The sequence below is a fragment of the Parasteatoda tepidariorum genome, chromosome 8, assembly GCF_982258835.1.
Source record: "Parasteatoda tepidariorum strain Cologne lab strain chromosome 8, Ptep-v5.0, whole genome shotgun sequence".
In the NCBI taxonomy this organism is placed as follows: Eukaryota; Metazoa; Arthropoda; class Arachnida; order Araneae; family Theridiidae; genus Parasteatoda; species Parasteatoda tepidariorum.
Genome location: NC_141762.1, coordinates 8944861 through 8965555, shown reverse-complemented (window position 1 = coordinate 8965555; position 20695 = coordinate 8944861). Strand labels below are relative to the sequence as shown.

Here is a 20695-nt window from a genome sequence, read left to right as displayed (position 1 = left end):
CAGAAAACATTTCTATTTCAGAACCTGTTGAAATATGAATTAACTTACTATCGTGTGATGAATTAGAATCCCATAAACATTTTGTTATAAGATCAGGCTGTTCAGCCACATCATTTATCAGCATATGCATCCTGGATCCCGAAACAAGGGGACAATTTTTAAATGATGAACAAGACCAATTAGCAAAAAGCTGTCTTTCTAAGCATCATCCAGAATTTCTGCCACGTGTTATGGCATCCAAAATTTCCGATCTGAATACTTTCGAAAATCAATGATGCTTGACACTGTTATTGAACAGTTTTCATCAAAAAATAGTGGAAAATTATGGCAAAAAAAATAAATAAATAAGTAAATAAATAAAATTCCTAGCTTCCACAAAATTTCTGTCAATTCTTTTTTCTTTGCACTCAGCACCAGCATCCTCTGTCTCTATCGAAAGACACTTCTCAACTTTCGGTTTGGTGCAGAGTAAACTTCGAAATAGATTAGGAATAAATAAAGCTACAAAACTCGTAAAAGTGTATTGCCATCTAAGAGAGAAATGTAGACACTTTGAATCTGTTGTATGATAATAATAATAAAGGAAAAAATTGACCTTTTTTTTAAGTTAACTCTTAACATCTGCTGACAATTTTTAACTATTTGGAGAAAGTTTATTACAATTAAAAAACAGTTAAAAATTAAAATATTACTTTTAAGATTTTGTAAATATTATTTTTAAGATTTCATTTGAATACAATTTATTTTGTTTCTTTTATTCATGTTTAAAAATATTGAAAGCAAACAAAAAAAAATTTATTAAGTGATACATTGAACAACAATAAAAAAATTTAAAGTTTTATTATCTGATTTTAAAAAAATAAGCTATAACTTTTTATATATGCTTTTTTATAATTTTAAGATTAATTTGTTTTTTGAAACTATAAAGTTAAAATGCATATATTTATCTAAGTATTTGAAAAAAGGGACAAGTAACTGATACTCTTTATAATTATACATAATTTTAATTTCACTTTCTATTAATCGTATTATAAAAACATGGAAGACCATTAAATATTTATTCCAGTTTAATTTTATTACAGGTAAAAGTCAGATGAAATTTTAGTGTTTACTTATACAACACTATTTAATAAATAAAAATATTTTCACAGTAAAATTTATGAGCACTAAATGAAAAAAACCAATTTTCCCCGAGTTTTTTCAAATAAAACCCAATTTTCCCCGGGTTTTTTCAATAAAACCCAGGCGGGTTGGGTTTTTTCAAAACTCCTCGGGTTTTTTTCAAACCCTGGCAAATGGAGTAGTTGGCATTCCTGAAATAAAAACATGCGCAACATCTATAAAGCTGCTCTTCCATGCCTGCCAACTACTACACTTTTTGAAAAACATTTTATGGAGTGGTAGATATTTAAAAACCAACGTTTTTAGTAATTTTGTCAACATTTTTAAAGCCTCACCTCGAGAAAGCTCGAACGAAGTGGCGTTGCATATGAACTTTTAAATCGTTTATATACAGTGGAGTGGAAAAGAAGTTTAAATGGATAATAATGGGTAATGGCGGGTTTAATCCCCGCCAGCCGAAGACTTCTCGTGAAGTAAATGGTGACTGATGCACGTTAAATCTTGAGAGTCACAAAGTCCTCCATGTCCCCATAACAAATCATACCTCTGGGGATACTGATCCAGGAGTTTCCTTGTCTTCTAGATTGGTTCAAAATTACAAGGCTACGGAATTGAACATTAGTAGTCGTAAGCCCAAAAACTAGATTGGCTGTTCAACGACGGAAATAAAAAATAATAATTCTAAAAAAACTAAAATCAGCGTGTTAACACGTATCCCATATCATTATTCAAATGAATATCTTCCTCCATGTTTCCTAATTTTTTATGAATCTTCCTGAACTGTTCGCAAAAAGAGAAACACAGTAATAACTTTTGATCCAATGATCGGATTTTCATGCGCCAGAACTCAATCTTCATAGTTCGAGGACACAACCATAAATGCTTGGGTCGTGGTGGTTCAGGGAATAATGGCGTCTACCTCCCAATGAGGTTACCCATGTTTGAATACCAGTGGTAGCCGGTTGATACGAATTCTGCTACCAGCGCGTACAGACCACAGTGCTGTGACGTGAAATATAATCAGTGGTAGACGGATAAATTAGAATCCTATAGCCGACGGGATAACTATGGGAGTTTTTCGATGTTTTCCTCTCCTCATACCACATATACGGGTTAGTTTCATTGAAACGTCCTCCACGAAGTTTGTCCCAACGTTTGATCCAGAAGTTCTCTTGTCTTCTGGGTTGGGTTAAAATTACTATTTTTCTAGAATATTTTGGTAGATTCCATTTTAATATCGTATTTCATCCTTCAAAATTACGTAGATTAAACTCTTATAAAAAATAGTAATTATTTATAAACATCGTTGGATAAACTTGATTTATAATGTCGTGCAATAATTTTTGCTTAGCTCTATTAGTTTCGGAAATGTTACGAAATACAACGAAACTGAAATTAACATTAAGGGGCTTAAACTTACCACCGTTTTCAACCTGAACTACTTGGACCCTATTTTTCATATTGCGACTAACCCCCCATTTTTTGAAGGTCAATAATCCTAATCCTTCAAAAAAAGGTATGTTTGTTAAAGTGCATTTTTATGCAAGATTTCTAAATTTAAAAAAATCACGTGAGCTAATTAATGAGCATATATAAGATTAGGCCCTCAAACCACTAATATTGAGTTCGTGAAAATCCCATCGTTAAATAAAAAAATTATTAATATATTATTTATTTATTTTTGCTCTCTGTACATCATTAATATTCTATATCTGACTGATTAATTGAATACACTGTTGAAACTTGATATGAAACACACGATCAGATAAAACCAATACACGTATTCACAAAACCACGCTAGCATCCCTTAATAACCACGTTACACGAAAAAAGATAATAATTCAAAGGCAAACGTTCGGTGACAGGTAAGAGATGGCGTAACACCAATTTACACCTTGTTAGTGTCCGCAAGCATCTTTACTAGTGTTTCTCTAGTGATTTATGGAGAACGAAAACGATTGCGGCAACAGTTTTGTCACCAATATTAGGAACTTCTTTTTAGACGGAGAATTGAGGTCAAATAACTTAAAAAGAGAAAGTCGGCCGTTCATCACAGAAGTTTCACTTTTCTTAACCTCGAGGTTATGTCGCGCCCTCTCAGACGAAAAAGGGGTCGTCTGTTGACAGTGAGTGAAAACATGATTCGAAAATATTCCTGTGTTGTAATCTTTGTTAAGTGAGAACTCACACAATCACGAATATCGGAAATGTAAATTTATCAACACTTTTTCATGGCAGCAAAAAGCGTGTCTTTGTCAATCGAAAAAAAAAACGCAAATATGTATAAAACTTATTTAGTTGTCTTTAAAAAATAATAAGCAATTGTAATCAATAACAATTCTCACTTTGTGTTTACTGGCATAAGAATAATAAAAGGAAAGTAATAATCTGTACTTAATGTTGGTAAATAAGTCGCTGGAAACACTGTTAAAAAAAAACTTTGGGTAAGGGACGAATTATCTCGTCCATAGCTTTAGAAGAGTTAATGCCTATTTAGCTATGTACGGCAAAATGAGAACTCACACAGTCTCGAATATCAGAAATGTAAATCCATTAAAACTTAATCACCGAAAAGCGTGCCCTTGTCTCACCTTTTGCACTAAAATTGAAACAAAACGCAAATGTCTATAAAACTTGTTCATTTGACTTTGGAATATAATAATCAATGCAATCAATAACAATTCTCACTTTGTATATGCAAGCCTAAAAATAATAAAATAAAAATAATAATCTGTTCTAAATGTTTGTAAATAAGTCGCTAGTAAAGCTACTATAATATTAGAAAACACTTTAAGTAAAGAACGTGTTATCTCGTTCTTAGCTATAAAAGGGTTAATGCCTATTTCACTGTGGGTTGTAGTCTCAGCAAAGTGAGAACTCACACAATCACGAATATCGGAAATGTCAATTCATTAACACTTTCATCGCGGAAAAAGCGAGCCTTTGTCTCACCTTCTGCGCTAAAATTGAAACAAAACGTAATTGTCTTTAATGCTTTGTTTATTTAATTTAAAAAAATAATAATCAAGTGCAATCAATAACAACTCTCACTTTGCATTTACATACATAAGAATAAAAAAAAAGGAAAATATTAATCTGTACTAAATGTTGGTAAAGAAGCCATTGGTAACGCTGCTATAAATAGTGTCTAAGCAATTATCTTTTCATTCAAAAAATAATGAACTGAATATAAAATGCTCCAAGTTAAAAAAAAAAATCAGAAGATGCAATTGCTTAAGGCGTCTCCAACACAGCTGATTGGAGGCTGGAAAGCAGTGAGTTCGATCCCTGGGTGGCTGACAAAACCAACAGCGTGTATATGCAACAAATGAGGTAAACCGGGTTCGAATCCAAGCGATGACTGATCAATACGAATTCCGCTGCCGGCTTGTACCGACAGCAGCGCACAAAGCGTCACATCATCATCAGAGTCAACCACAGACTTTCCACAAGACTTCTAAAACTTCAACATTTTTTCACTGGACATCATGGGTGCACCATCAAAAAAAGACTAGTATTACTCAGATGCAGAAAATGCCAAACAATTGGACACCATCAAAACTCCTGCACAGAGTCTCATTGTTATTGTGAGAGATGCTGCTACAAAGGCCATAGTGTTGAAAACTGCACAGAAAGGGAAGAATATTGCATAAATTGCCATTCATCCAACCAAGAATTCAACCGAAATTTGGACTGTCACCTCAGAGCCTCCTCATCATCCTGCCCAACTTACCTACATGAACTGAAGGAGTTTCGTCAATCCATTCAGAGTTGAGATTCCACTTTTTAACCGACGTCAACCAGCTAGCAGGCAAACACTTGGAAATATACTTTATATAACTAAGAACAGATTTCTAACATCTTCGCCCTTGTTTCAAGGAATTTATAATATTTTTTTTTCCTTATTATTAGATAGTTCTAAAATGTCTCTCTTTCCTTACACATTAGACAGGGAAAATTCAATCTTTCAAGCCGAACAGTTGGCAATCTTTGAATGCATTAAATATATTAAGAGCACTGAAAATTTCAATAATAATGATAGTTATATCATCTGGTCAGATTCAAAATCATCAATATCATCAATACTTGATTTTGGCACAAATAATAGAATTTTCTAGATATTCAACAAGAACTTCAACACTCATCAATACAAATTTCCTGGATTAAGGCACACAGCAATAGAGTAGGTACCCGTTCCTAGGCTGGAGTGATCTGGACCAGTGGCCAAGTCCTGGGCTATATGGTTAAGGGTTTTTCATAACCTAGGTACATGCTCAGGGCTTGGAGGAAAGAAGAAAAAAAGCAGCGCTGACGTAAAATATCCTCAGTGGTAGATGGATCATGGGTTAGAGTCCCCTTGTCAGGCAAATCGCGGGAGGTCTTCGTGGTTTTCCTCTTCATGTAACGCAAATGCAGGTTAGTTCCATCTAAAGTCTTCCAAGGCAAATTTCTCCATATACTTGATCCAGGAGTTCCCTTTTCTCTTGAATTAGGTTCAAAATTACAAGGATACGGAGTTGAATATAAGTTCAGTCGGAGTCGTAAACCTTAAAATAGGTACATGTTAAACTGTCATGGCTGAAAGTCCTCTCGTTTTTTTTTGCGATGTGGAAGTTTGGAAAAAGGAGTACCAAGCCACGTTGCCAGACCAGGATCAAAATTATGTGGCATACTAATAATGGGTGTTATAAGATAGAACCCTGAAAATGCGGCTAGATGCTTTGCCATGATTTTGTAATGATTATGATTTTTTTTTCAAAAGCAATTTCTAACTTCGCAAAAAACAATTTTTCGTTTGGCCATGCATTCATGAACTTAAATGAAGTCAAGAACAGTTTTGCATTGTTTTAACTCAAAATAAAAAGGTGAAAAAATGGAAAATTTTAGACAGTCACACTCAAGTATTATAATATCCTTTATTATCCCATAATTCAAATATTCTAATGATTAGACTTCACATTGTCGTAGAAATAAAAGATTCCAATAGAAAACCATAATGTTTAATAATTAAGCACTTCCAACAACCTTGCCTTTGCGTCAGTAAACGAAATCCTAATAATTATCGTTTTTGAGAGACTTAAAATGGAGAACAGTTTTCCCAGAGTTTAGGTCAATGTCAGTCATCTAATTTTGGGATGTCTGACATTAAAAGTGTAATTTTCACAGCTTCGAAATAAAATTCTTTTGAATAAATTTTTATTCTTTCCACTTTCCGCGTAACGGTAAATTACTATTCTCAAATTGAAAAATACCGGTTATCATTATTTAGGTTAAAATTAAATCTGTAATAAATGGCGGAACTATGGAGAAAACATGGAAAATAATATAATAAAGATTTATGAAAAGAGAAGAAAAAACAATGTAAAAAAAAATATTTTAAAAAAATATTTAGGAAATTTTATTTTAAAAAATTAAAAAACAAAATAATGAAAAGATATCTCGTCATCAGCTCACACGAATATATCCGCAAAAAAAGAGTGCTTTCTGATATTGTATCAATACAGCCAAAGCAATATACATCAATACAATAATGTGAGAATCAGTAAGAAAAACTTTTTACGAAAATAGAACATATTAAGTAAAAAATACAAACTAAAACAGATCAAGCAAAAAAAGAAATTTTATTACGTTATATATATATATTAAAATTTAAACTAATAAATATCTAGCTTTAAAGGCTAGGTGTAATAGTTACAAAAAAATTCTTAACTTATGTAACAGTGGCAATGATGGAACAAAATTCTAAAAAGAGTAAAAAAAGAAAAACTTTAAGTTAATTTTTACTGTATTTTTCTATTTAACTTTTTATTCATGACTACTGTATATTTTGATCATGAAAAATATACCCCCGAAACGAAAATCCTTTATGTTTTTAATTACGTTTTAGATTTATTTCTAGAATTTATTTATTTATATTTACAATGATTTTGGCCACCACTAGAAACATAAAGTTGTATAAACGTGTTCAAATGTTTTCACTATAAGTGACACCATCAATCACACCTTATCTTATAATCTATTTGCAACAATTGGTGCGATTTAATCCCTGCGCGAAGCTTGTTGCACAAATTCATTAATGGGTTAAATTGAAATTATTAAATCTGGAGTGAAACGATACAGCATAAAAATTTCGTGCCAATACAAAATGGAATAACAAATCAATACCTCTGGGGGTACCGATCCAGGAGTTTCCTTGTTTTCTGGATAGGCTCTAAATTACAAGGCCACGGCGTTGAACATTAGTAGTCGTAAACCCAAAAATTGGGTCGACTGTTCAACGGCGGTCATAAAATAAAATAAAATAAAATAAAATAAAATAAAACACAAAATGGAGGGCGCATATGCGTACATACACAGGATGTCTGGAAAGTATGAAAACTGAAGAATATCTGGTAAAAATAAATCTGTTCTTTCACTAGTATTGATTGGCTATTATATATTGCTCATTGTACTTTAAAATTGTAACGTATGTTATCAGTTAAATTAACATAGTTGACTAAACAGAATTATCCATCAAACGCAAAAATTACAATGCGCCATTAAGTTAGATTGGCGTGTAAATTCTTTTTTAAAAAGATATAAAAGTATTTTTATTAAAATAATAAAAATGTTGCGATAAAATATTTTCATTTCAAATAAAAATTTCAGCAAAATTTGAGGGCCTAAATAGCCAGGTTGGCAAGGAACTGGATTCATGTTCCTGAGAACGGGAATCGGAAAAATAAATGGCGACGTTAAATGCCATGCTCCCATAACAAATTATATCTCTGCGGGTATTGAATTTTAGATTGATCGTCAGGTCAAAATTATGATCTGTGGATGTATGAATGAGTCCGCCCTATAAACGGGTGTGACGTATGGGTGTGGTAGAAGTCGAATTCTAGGCCATAGATGGCACCATTGGAAAACACCTCCTCTGCTGTAATGGCAGACGACAATAACAACAACAAAATTTGAGATCCGAAAATATAATAGGCAATAGTAAAAGAGCACATCATTTCATTTAAATGAATAGAACGAAAGAAAAAAAGTGTCTTAATAGTGAAAAAAAAAACTGCACATTGAGAAAAACCTAAATACAAAGACCTATTTAGCATTGATAAAGATAGGCATAGCTCATAACATATAATTGCACACCGAAAATTAAAACTAATGAAAATTCACTTAAAATTTATGAAAAAAGGTAAACCAATTACATAACATTTACAAATCAGAAAAGTTCCGGTCATTACACGAAGACAAAATCAGAAAATCGAAGAACTAAAATATTTGCTGTTCACTGTCCCCTTAAAACTAAGTCGTTCATTTTTAATTTAGTAATTTATTTGATCAGAAATATATATTTGACTTGGTTTTGCATGTGAACTAACGTGTATTAACTGAAGCATAAAAAATTTAAAAATTAAAAGTTTAGTATTTTAGCCAATAATTACCACAGTAATGCTCAGAAAAATTCAATTATATAGTAAGAGCAGGAGGCGTTGATTTGATAACCTAAGAAAAGCCACTTTTATCATAAAAGCCAAACAGGGAGCAGTGAAAATTGTTTATAAATTTCTTCTTATAAAGTAGCAGATGATTTTTTTTTCGTTATTAATCACTTTTAATTAACACTTCACGTTATTTAACACTTAACACGGTAATTTCTTTACATCTATATATGGTAGATTTTTTTTTTAAATTTAAAACTAAAATACTTCCTTTTGCTGAATTTATTTTCTTGCCCGTAGTAATTTTTCTATTTTCTTTGAAAAACTATCACTATTTTACATGATACATGATGTTTTCGTCCAGTTTCCTTCAATGCTATTCGAGCTATTTATTTTTAATAACAATGGTTAAAAAAATCCAATTACTTATGGGCAATAGTAATTTTTATTTATTTATTTTTGTTCATTTATTTAATTTTATTCATTTTTATTTATTTATTTATTTCGTTTATTTATTTAATTTTATTTATTTATTTTCGTTAATTTATTTTTATTTGAATCAGTTTAACCTGTGTTTAAAAAATTCTTATCTAAAGCATCGAGTTTTTTTTCTGTAGAAAATTATCTACTCCGATTTTTTTTTTTTAACTTTTTGTGAAATTTGGACTCGTTTTTAAGGTAAAATGCTAATATCGAAAGAATTTTCTTAACACATTTTATGACGTGGGTGTTTTCAAAAAAGTACTTGGAAGTAAATCGTTTGAAGTAAGTAATCATTAAAAGCTATTAATTCTGGAGATAAATTACATAGCCCTTATTCGGGTCGCATTCCGTCAATAAATATCTACTTGTTCCGGAGCAACTTATCAACAACTAATCGTTGTTTCAATTGCCTCTATTAATCACCCAAACAACGAGAGGTTAACTTCCGAGAGAGAAAGGTTTGAAAGAAATATTGAGGCAAATTAACTTTGGATGCAAACTTTAAAATGTTGAACGAAGTAAACAATGGTTGTTCATTAACCCTACCTCAGAGTTACGCCCCAAGAATTACAATGGGCTCGGCCTGTTCTAACACGGGGGCAATCGTGTGGAAAAGTCATACAAACGAAGCATGTTTTAGACGGAAACGGTAAACAATCAATTTACGGTAAGAGGGATTAATCGAGATTTATTAACTTTAAAGAGTTTTGAAGGGTGCGGCAAGTAATGGTTGGTAATTCACATAGTAAATGAACTAGTTATAAGAACTAGATTTCAATTAATAATAACTGCCACAATTTTTATAAACAAAAAATGTATAGGCAATATTAAAACTAGTTTTCTGAAACTGATATCTATCCTAAGTGCACGTAAAATATACCCTGTGCTAATTTTTACGCTCTAACGTGTATTAACCCCTTAACTTCTGCACACTCGAGATAATTCGAGCGGCGTTGTATTTTATGCTGCTAAAATTTTTCACACTCGAATGTAATCGAGAATTGAAAATAACAATGTGAAAGGTAAGAAAAAAAATCGTTTTATTGATATTTATTATTTACATAGGATTGTAAGTTAAAACACTTATTTGTTCAAGAATAAAATGTAGCCTTTTGCCATGGAACAAAAGTGCAGCATATCAAAATTGTCCACCGAAAGAAAAGTTAAACCAGGAACGGAATAAATTTTTTTACATAAAAATTTTTTTTTTCTTGGTTGGTTTCTTTAAAAAAATCTGTGCGTTAAGGGGTTAAAGAAAAATAAAGCTTGGAATGTTTATTTTGAACTAAGACAGCATGGAAATCTACCGTCCCGGAAGTTTTAGCTGAACAAAACTTTTATAGTGGTAGAGAATATAAGTTCCCTAATATGTATATTTCAACAGCTCTTGAAAACCGTTAAAATATATTATAATACAGGCCTGAAAGCGAGACGGAAAAGAGTAAATACTGGTATGAGAACTATTTCAATATTAGATAATATTCGGGAGGAGTTAATCTATTCTCAACAATAAACAATGCACTGTAGTTAATTTGTTCTCGGCGAAGAAGCAATTCAATGTAAAAATTGTATTCGTTAAAAACAATTGTGTCAAGTCTTTGTCAAAACACGTTAAGTTGAAGAACAGATGGAACAAGTTACAGATCAAAGGCTACGGTGGGATTTGTACCCGATACCTCCATGCCACTTAGCATTTGGAGAAAAAGTGTAACCGTTTGACTGAGAAACTTCTTCTTCTTCTTTAAATAAACTGGGCACCCTCTCCCATTCATCATTAAATTACATACAGTTAGGTAAAATATGTACATTGATTTGGCAAACATTGTGGTAGCCATAAAAAAAATCAAGCCGTTTGCTTGTGAAATAATAAAACAGTGAAAAAATTCCATATGACAAATTGACGTTTTTACATAACAATAGAAATATTGATTGTAGACTTAAATTAAAAATAAAGATAAAACATGATTTGATGTGTACAATAATTGATTTTTGAAAAATAAAGGACATAATTGATGAATATAGATAAATCATACCCTGATATATGATAAAATAACATATTTGGAGAAAATGCAGTAAATATATTTTATCAGAGAAATATTGCTCTTTAAATGCAATAGAATTTGCAAAAGAATGTAACGTGCATGGGTTGATAAATATATATGCATAAATTGGCTATATTATCAGAAAATAAATTGGAATGCTAAGAAACAACAGTCACTATCTTCCTAAGTTTTTTTTTCCTTCTATAATACATATTGGTCATTTATGACCAATGATTATGATTGGTCATTATCAAAATTTGAATGAAATTAATATTATATTGGTAGTTAATATTAATTTTATTAAAATTTTGAGTCATACCATTTGTAATCACCTTAAATAATCAGGGCTACCAACTTTCCACGCATTTTGTAAAAACGTATCTAAGTTTATGTTTCAATGCATTTTTTTATTCATTTAATCTTATTATCCACACCACTACATATAAATGCAACGCCACCTTGTTCCAGCTCTCTCGTGCCGAGGCTTTTTAAAATGTAGCTAAAATTAGCAAAAGCTCTGGGTTTTTAAATGTCTACCACCCAATAAAATATTTCGCAAAAAGCGTAGTAATTGGCAGGCCTGAATAATAGAAGAAATTCCCGCTAAAACTTAGAAATGCTAACTGGTCCGTAATTTAAACAACTGATGAGTAGTTTTTATTTACATCGCACTAGAGCTGCACAATGGGCTATTGGCGACGGTCTGGGAAACATCCCTGAGGATGATCCGAAGACATGCTTTCACAATTTTGATCCTCTGCAGAGGGGATGGCAACCCCGGTTGGGTAGCCCGACGACCTGCGCACGAAGTCGAGCACTTTACGGTTGAACAGTTTAACGAGGACCAATATCGCACACCCTCGGTCCCTTCGTAGACTGATCCAAGTAGTCACCCACCCGCACACTGACAGCAGTCAGTGATGCTTGACTTCGGCGTTCTACTGGGAACTGTGCCTTAACGATCAATCCACTGCGGGACAAACATTTGATGAAGATCGATGCTTCTGGCAGAACTCAAAATGATATGCAGCTCTTATCCATAATGAGTGGGATTTTTTTATAGTTTAAAATTAAAATAAATAAATAAATAAAATATTTTCATGACAATTTCATTTTTAAAATCAGCAATGGAATTACATTAATTTAAAATAACGTGACTGCTATTGATTTTGTCGCGCTGAAGAAAAATACCACATCAAGATTTTCTGTAAAATCTTTCCCTTTTTTCCCCTGCTATTATTTCTCTGACACAGAATTTTTATTAAACATGTTTTTATACTTTTTTACATCATTTTGTAATTATTAAGCTCGAAATAAATGAAAAACATTATATTTAGCATTTTAATAACATATGGTTATGAAATACTGCAAGAAGCAGCAGTGTCTTTTTTCTAAGTAAAAGGTGAAATTTTCCAAACGCACCTCCCAACCATAGAATAATTGTTCAAATTTGCAGTTATTTTGATCTAAGAGAAGCAGTTTGTATCATTTTCGGTCAAAATAAGAGAAAAATATTATATTTGGCCTGCGAATAATATTTGGTTAAAAAATGCAGTATCGGTGTCTCCTTTTGCTTGAAAGGTAAAATTTTCCTAACATGGCTCACTTCCAAATAATATTTTTTCAAATTTGAGCTAATTTGCAGTTGTTTAGATCTGAGAGAAACATCATTAATGAAATTTCTTTCTTATAAATGTTTTAATATGAATGGGGAAAAAATCATACTTCTTTTTTTGGATTTTATGTTTCAGTACAAATATAATTCCGATAAGCAGATTTTTTAAGTAACTATTTGACAGTTTTTTATAATTAAAAAATGCCAACATATACTTTTGCTTGTAATTAGAGCACCAGAATAAAATACATAAAAACGACACCAGTGTTCCTGCTACCTCAAAGGCGGCTTATATATTTAAAATAATAAATAATGATTATAAATTGGAACAGCATTCCCGAATCATGATAGTAAATCGAGAGCCTATTAGACTTTTTATGCAGATACCCTTCATATGGACCATACCTTCTACCATTTCAGATTTTTGAGAAATATATTTTCCAGTGGTAGTGAAATAAAGCAAATAATTTTAAAAGATAATAGAATTCTTATGTAAATTTTGTCAAACCTTTGGGCATGACTTATCCATATGACCTTTAATATATATCGGTTTCAATTATTTATGTGTTTGCTAAATTCTTTTAATTTTAATTTACTGAACTAAATTAAAATTAATTAAAATTAAAACATTAATACGTTAATACTAGGAAATGCTAGGGATAATACTAGGAAAATTACTTTCTTAAACTACGGAAATTTTATAGTAGTTGGAGAGTAAGGGGTAAACATTAATAAATTCATAAGGCCTCGAGTTGTGCAATTTATGTAAGTTTAGGCAGTAACTAAAATGAGCATTTGTTTAAAATTTGTATACTATATTCCAGTTATGAGCCGTGGTGGCTCAGGGGATAGAGCGTTCGCCTTCCAATGAGGGGAGCCAGGTTCGAATCCGAGCGATTGCTGGTCGATACGAATTCCACCCCCCGGTTGACACCGACCATAGTGCTGCCGTGAAATATCCTCAGTGGTAGACACTTCATGAGTTAGAGTCTCCTTGTCATCAGGCCAACCGTGGAAGGTTTGCGTCGTTTTCCTCACCATGTAACGCTAACGCGGGTTAGTTCCATCAAAAAGTCCTCCGCGAAAGCAAATTTCTCCCACTATTTGATCCTGGAGTACCCTTGTCCTCTGGGTTGGGCTCAAAATTACAAGTCTACGGAGTTCACATTGGTAGTCGTAAACTCAAGAACTACAACATTAGGAGTACGATATTAGTAGTCGTGAACTCCAAAAATTGGGTCGGCTATTCAACGATGGTTATAAAATAAAAATGAGAATAAATAATCCAGTTATATTTGTCTATTATCTTGTAATTATTTTGTATTATTTTCCATGGATGTAACCTCTGGGTTGTTACATTTTTTTTACTTACTAATTGCATCACTTACTAAATATTTCATTGTTACATATTGTATTACTTACTAAATATTTCATTGTGATAGAAAATTTATTATAGCCTCTGGTGCACTATTTATTAGAATACATTTGGATTACAGTCTGAAGAAGAAAAAAACTGAAGCATACGAAGGCATGCTTCTATACTTATTTTAAACTTATTGAGCGAAGAAATCATTTTGTATAAATTAAATCACCCTTAACTAAAATGTGATTTGTATCTTGCAATTAAAATGCAACGCTTCAAATAAGTCTTAGATTTACTCTCTCAAATGAGTGGTGCGTGAAAGTTGAACTACGTGTTTAGGTAAGCCCGTTACATTATCGAACGGATAGGTTTTAACTCTTACAGGAAATAAAGCGGAAATTTTAAATGTCTTTTCAATTGGGGCAAAGGAAAATTAAGTATACTTACTTACTTTATTCAGGAAAAACTGGGCACCTGGGCCGCGAATTAAGTATACTCAAGGTAGCCAGCTTATAACGATTTTGCTGTAATTTTTTCTAGTGGCAGCAAATTTGCGTTTCAATGCTTAGTTCTTAGCTTAATCGAATGCAAACCTATCTATAGGAGAAGGATTTTTAAAGGGACATTCTTTTGAAAAATAGGCTAGAAACGTAATTATTATAGTGATTTTGTACAGTCAGTGAAATAAAAATAAATAAAATAATAATGGATCACCTTAGTAAGTTTCTAACCGTTAGTCGGGTTATGATTCTGTAAAGAATTCTGGAAATATATCTTAAAGATATCTCCTAAATTATCTGTAACGGTTAACTATAACTGCGGTAGAATATACTTATTTTGACCAAAAAAACGCACTTTTTCTGAAAAAACATGTCGATTTCTAATAGCATTCGATTTAGAAGGCAAAAATAACCCCTGAAACCAAATTTCATAAAATTCTAACAATTAAAGGAGGGCCTACAAAGACAAATGAACATATGGCGGGAAAAAAATGGAATGCCGCCAGTTTTTGGCTTTAATAGAAACAGATTTACGTAAAGCATCACTTTTGCGCAGTCTATAAATAATTCTTTGCTTTAACTTACTATTTCGGAAGCAAGTAAGTCCCCAAATTTAAAAAACGAAGATAAATTGGCAGCAAGATATTTTAAGTTAGTTACAACGCAATATTATCAATCCGTGTTATGTGGTCTTCCTCTCCATGTAACGCAAATACGGGTTAGCTCCATCAAAAAGTCCTCCACGAAGGCAAATTTCTCCCAATACTCAATCCAGGAGTTTCCTTGTCTTCTGGATTGGGTTCAAAATGACAAGGCTACGGAGTTGAACATTAGTAGTCGTAAACCCATAGAATTGGGTCGGCTGTTGAGTCGTGGACATAGAGAATTCACCTTCCAATGAGGTAAATCGGGTTCGAATTCCAACGATGGCTGGTCAACACGAATTCCGCATCCAGCTTGCACCGACCACAGTGCTGACGCAGGTTTTCCGCCAGCCTCGTAAGTTAAACAAATGGTAATGAAAATTAAATAAATGTCGATATTTTAATTTCTGAGTAACCACCACTAGAAAGTGTTTACCAAAGAAAGTATCCCCGTGAGAAAGAAAAGACTCCCCGTGTAGTAAATGGTGACTGATGCACGTTAAAGCTGTCGTGTCGCAAAGTCCCCCATGTTTCCATAGCAAATCATATCTCTGAAATACCGATCCAGGAGTTTCCCTGTCTTCTGGATTGGGTTCAAAATTATAAGGCTACGGAGTTGAACATTAGTAGTCGTAAACCCATAGAATTGGGTCGGCTGTTCAACGACGGTTATTAAAATATATAACAATTTCTATACCTCCTAATTAAAAAAAATTTGGTCATTAAAAAATTAATTAATCAAATTTATTCTTTTTATCTAAATTCCTCAGTATTTTAAATTGTTGTCTTTGAGTTGTCTTCGCGCACTTAGAATTATAAAATGAAAGCTTTTTCAGTTTGATTTAGATGCATGTAGAATTTATTATATTAACAGTAAGTATAAAACTAAAATCTACCAATTTTCCAAAAAAAGCAATTTAAAAAAATTATATTCATTTGAAAAAAGGGTGCATATAGGGGCCTTTCTGGCCGGGCGGTATCATCCGCCAAACGCTGTGCGAAGCGTGGAGGTGGCGGGTTCGAATGCCGCCGTGATCCAGGATATATTCTTCTTGATGTCCTTCTACTGGACAAAAGCTTATAACCCTAAAATTGAGCACACAAGACTGTATGTTATTTCAATAAAGCAATTAAAATGCTAAAGGGGACCGAAAATGAAAAAAGCAATAAAAACTCATTTCATTATTAAATATTTTATATATTTAATTATACAATCTAAACAACCTCCGTGATTTATATTGGAGGTTATTCATATCTAAAGCGAAAACATTCATTTCAATCTTTTTTAATAATAAATGGAAAGAAATATTATAAAAATATCAACTAATTTAAAGCTCTTTTAATAGTTTTTTGTTTTTTATGTCTCCACTTTTTATAAAAAAAAACATCTAACTAAAAAAACATCAGCATATCAATGATCAAATTTTGTAAAATTGATGATCTAAATTTTGAGACGATTTTAGGATTTTCTATTAACTTCCGTAAATAGAAATTTATAATGATAATATTGAAATGAAATGCAACCGTAGAATCTAAACACTTTCATGAAAAAGGAGAGAAGCTATCTACGATATTTATTTTTCCAGTTTTGTGGTATAAAATAAGTAGAAAATAAATTCCAATTTTATTTCAATCATGAACGCTTGGCTGAAAGCTTTCTACGCTCTTTGTAAAAATTTATTCTAGTGGTTTCTAAGTTTATGTTTCAATGTATTACTTTTTATACATTTGAACTTATTTTCCACACCACTACATGTAAATGATTTAAAAGTTCATATGCAACGCCACTTTTGTTTTAGCTCTTTCGCGGTGAGGCTTTTAAAATGTTGCCGTACTTATCGAAAATTCTGAAAGCCTTGGTTGTTAAATGTCTACAAAATACTTTACAAAAAGCGTAGTAGTTGGCAGGCCTATGAAAGCTCAAATTACAATCAGGTAAAAAAAAAACTTCGCTTTAAAAAAGTGGTTATAGGTCTGGACTTAAAATAAGTGAACATTAGCAAACCGTTTAATTTAAAAAGTAATGTCCTCATAACCTCACATTCACATAAAAAAAAGCATTTTATATTCGATACAAATTATTTTCGAAACCAAAATTAATGTGAATAATGGTATGATGTTAGTAACAAATTTTTTTCTTAAATCCATTTTTCTTTTTGGCTATCAAAAAAAAAGCACAAGTTTTTTTTCAATACGTACGAGTTAAATAAAAGGAAAAATTCTGGAATAACTTATTTGGTACGATAAAATCACTCCACTTTGGAAACTTAAATAAGCAGAAAAATACGTTTTTTCTTAGTTTTCATTTCAGGAAGGAAAATATTCTTACCACATTTAATTCATGATATTAATCTGGAGTCAGATTTACTGAAACAAGCAGACTCATTAGATTTACAAAGAGAAAAATTTAGAAAATCTTGCTGCTTTCTTTTATTTATTTTATAAATTTGGGATTCAATTGACTTTACTGCCTTATTAATAGAATTATGCAATGAGTAATAACTCAGAAGCAGCACGGATTCCCGAAAGCTTTACGTTAATCTGTTTCTACCAATGACAAATTTAGCGACATTCCAATTTTTATGCCAAGTGTTTATTAGTCTTCGTAGGCTCTCTAATAGTCAAAATGTTATGAAATTCGTTTCCAGGGGTCTATTTTTGCATGCTAAATCAAAAGTAATATGCTTCTTCAAAAAGAATAGTGCGTTTTTTAAATCAAAATAAGCATACGCTTGAGTTCTTAGTGTAATGTAAATAATTATACTTAAACAATTTTTCCTAAAATTCGCATATTTCTCTTGCTAATATAGTTAATACCCGTTCGATTTAATGTAATAGCTCTGTCGAAATTCTCTTGAACAAATCCCAATATTTGTTTAAAAAATTATGTATTTTAATAACAAAATTATATTACTGTTACTGTATTTCATGAGTAAGTAAAAACGTAAAAAGTTTTATTTTATATATAATTCTTTCAGTTTTATCAGAAAACATATCAGTATTTATATCTAGTAACTGCAACATGGTGTTGATGCTTTAACTTTCATCATCTGCTTAATACCGCACGATGTTCAAAACTTTTTCGATGGATTGTAATTCAATGTATAAATTTAAACACTTTCTTAAAAAAAAAACTTGTTTTTAAAATCAATTTATAATTTTAAAAAAATAAGCATAGAAAAAAAAACAATTTTCTTCGAAATAAAAAATGAAAAACATTATTCGGTTGTTTACATTTGCAAAACTTGTTTATACCCTTGTACTTCAACCATTCATTCTGCCACAACAAAAAAAACGAACACAAAAGATTCAACTAAACTATAATTCATTTTACATTGCAATGATATGCAATTAAAAACCAAAACTCACCTGACTTTCCCACTCCTTCGGCTCCAGTCACGAGTATTTTAAGCCGCGTACCGCTCACGTTGGTCATTTTTGACATTAGTTTTGACTCCGACCAAAAAAGAAGACGACTTTGCTGGTTGGTTTGCTCGTGTAAGAATGACGAACACTTCACTACGAACAGGTGAGTACTCTTCATCTCTTGCACACACCCCCTCTACTACCTCTTTTCTTCCTTCTTCTACTTTAGGTTGATGCACCCCTCTTCAATCTGATCATTTTAATGTTTTTGTATGAAGATGGAGAAGAAACCCGTTCGTCACTCAAACAGAAGAATATTTGGCGAATAAACAGAGAACATTGAGATGATTTGTAATGATGTTTGATCTCTGTTGTGTAAGCTACCGTGGTTTTATTATGCAGCGTGAATTGTTGGTGGAAAAAAAAGAACTTTCGAACTTCCTCATTGACCTATACACTCGTAATTTTCTTTATTGGGAAAGTGATGATTAGGTATAAATTATTGCCGTTAAAAAAACATGAATTTCAGAAATTTTTTGATATTTTTCAAAACTTAGCAAACTTTTTCGTCCAGCAAGCAGAGCAAAATAAATGTGATTTTAATGTATCTCGGTTGTCATATGCGCAGAAAAATCTGGAGGTTAAGCTTCTTTTATCCAACTTTTTTTGGGAAGCATAAATTGCACAGGGAAACAGTTTTATTATTGCATTTATGATATTACAAAACTCTGACTACACATCTTCTCATGTTAATTATATAATAATCCGTTGGTGAATTAAATGTAACGGTAGTTAAAATTATTTTAAATTAAATTTATTAAAACAAGAATCAAGATTGAGTGTATAAATGTGACTACTAAATTTATTGTAAAAAAAATTCAAAATAAAAAGTAATATTTTTAAAAACCACGTTTTAGTAGTGGAGAATAATAATTAAGAAAAAAATTGAAAAACGAAAAACGTGGGGCGCATGAAATACATAACAGTAATGTTATATTAGTGTGTGTATGTGTGCTCTTGAGAATATGTGTATGCATATCAGTAATTGTAATTGTATCTGAATGTGGAATATGCTTTTGTATATGCATATGTATGTGGATGTATATGTGGCTGTGCATGTAAGAAAATGTGTATATGTATGTGTATATGTACTGTTATGTATTTCATGCGCCCCACGTTTTTCGTTTTTCAATTTTTTTCTTAATTATTATTCCCCACTACTAAAACGTGGTTTTTAAAAATATTACTTTTTATTTTGAATTTTTTTATTTTAAACTATGATTTTTTAATTTTTATTTTATATTTTTAAAAAATTATTATTTTTTAATTATTATTCTTCACTACAAAAAACGTGGTTTTTAAAAATATATTTTTTTATTTAGATTATTTTTCTTAGTCAAGAGTAGTCAAGACTACTACAAGACCACTACTAAAGTAATAGAACTTTTATTTTAAATTAGGGACACAAAAATCTTTATAGAAAAGCAATACCTTTACGACTTTCATTAGTTTTATGCTGATGACAACCAAAACAATCTGGAAATGAATGAGGAAAAACTGGATCCTACCACGTGATTTTTCAGCCAATAAAAATACTCCGACAACAAAAATCTTTTCACCTGACACGTAATAATTTGAAATAATGGAATCGACAACAAAAGACAATCTCGAAAAAAAATTTTTAAATTTTAATTTTATTTTACTTTGCATGTCTTTTTTCTCTTCATTTTCATGCATTGTCATCCAATTCTGAACTGTGTGCTAAATTTGAAGTTTGTAGCTAGTCGGGAAGTTAGTTTAAAATCGATTACAAAATTCCACCCGGACAGACATACACGAAGGCAAGTTTATATAAACGTGGTAAAATAAAATAAAACTTTCCGAAAACTCCGAAAGAGTTGGCTGGTATGATATTATCAATTATAATCTTAGTTGTAAACCGAATACTAGACAAAATTCTGAAATTTTGCAATCTGACTTAACTGTGCGCTGAATACTTTGGCAGTTGTGTCATTCAATACTAAATATACGATTTAAGCTATAAGCACTGTTTTATATTTTTTCTACTTAGCAAATTTTGTTAGATTTAACTTTTACTCCACGTCGGTAAGTTTGTTTTCTGCTTTCTTT

General features: G+C 31.5%; 1 protein-coding gene across 1 annotated transcript in view; it reads right to left on the bottom strand.

The window, feature by feature from the left end:
* Nucleotides 1–18869, bottom strand: part of LOC107457266 (ras-related and estrogen-regulated growth inhibitor-like protein A) — an 81989-nt gene extending 63120 nt beyond the window's left edge. Inside the window, exon 1 of the mRNA XM_087149791.1 lies at nucleotides 18569–18869. Coding sequence (XP_087005917.1) covers nucleotides 18569–18743 — 175 coding nt within the window. The 5' untranslated portion in view covers nucleotides 18744–18869. The remainder of the gene's footprint in view (nucleotides 1–18568) is intronic.
* Nucleotides 18870–20695: the final 1826 nt, after the last annotated feature.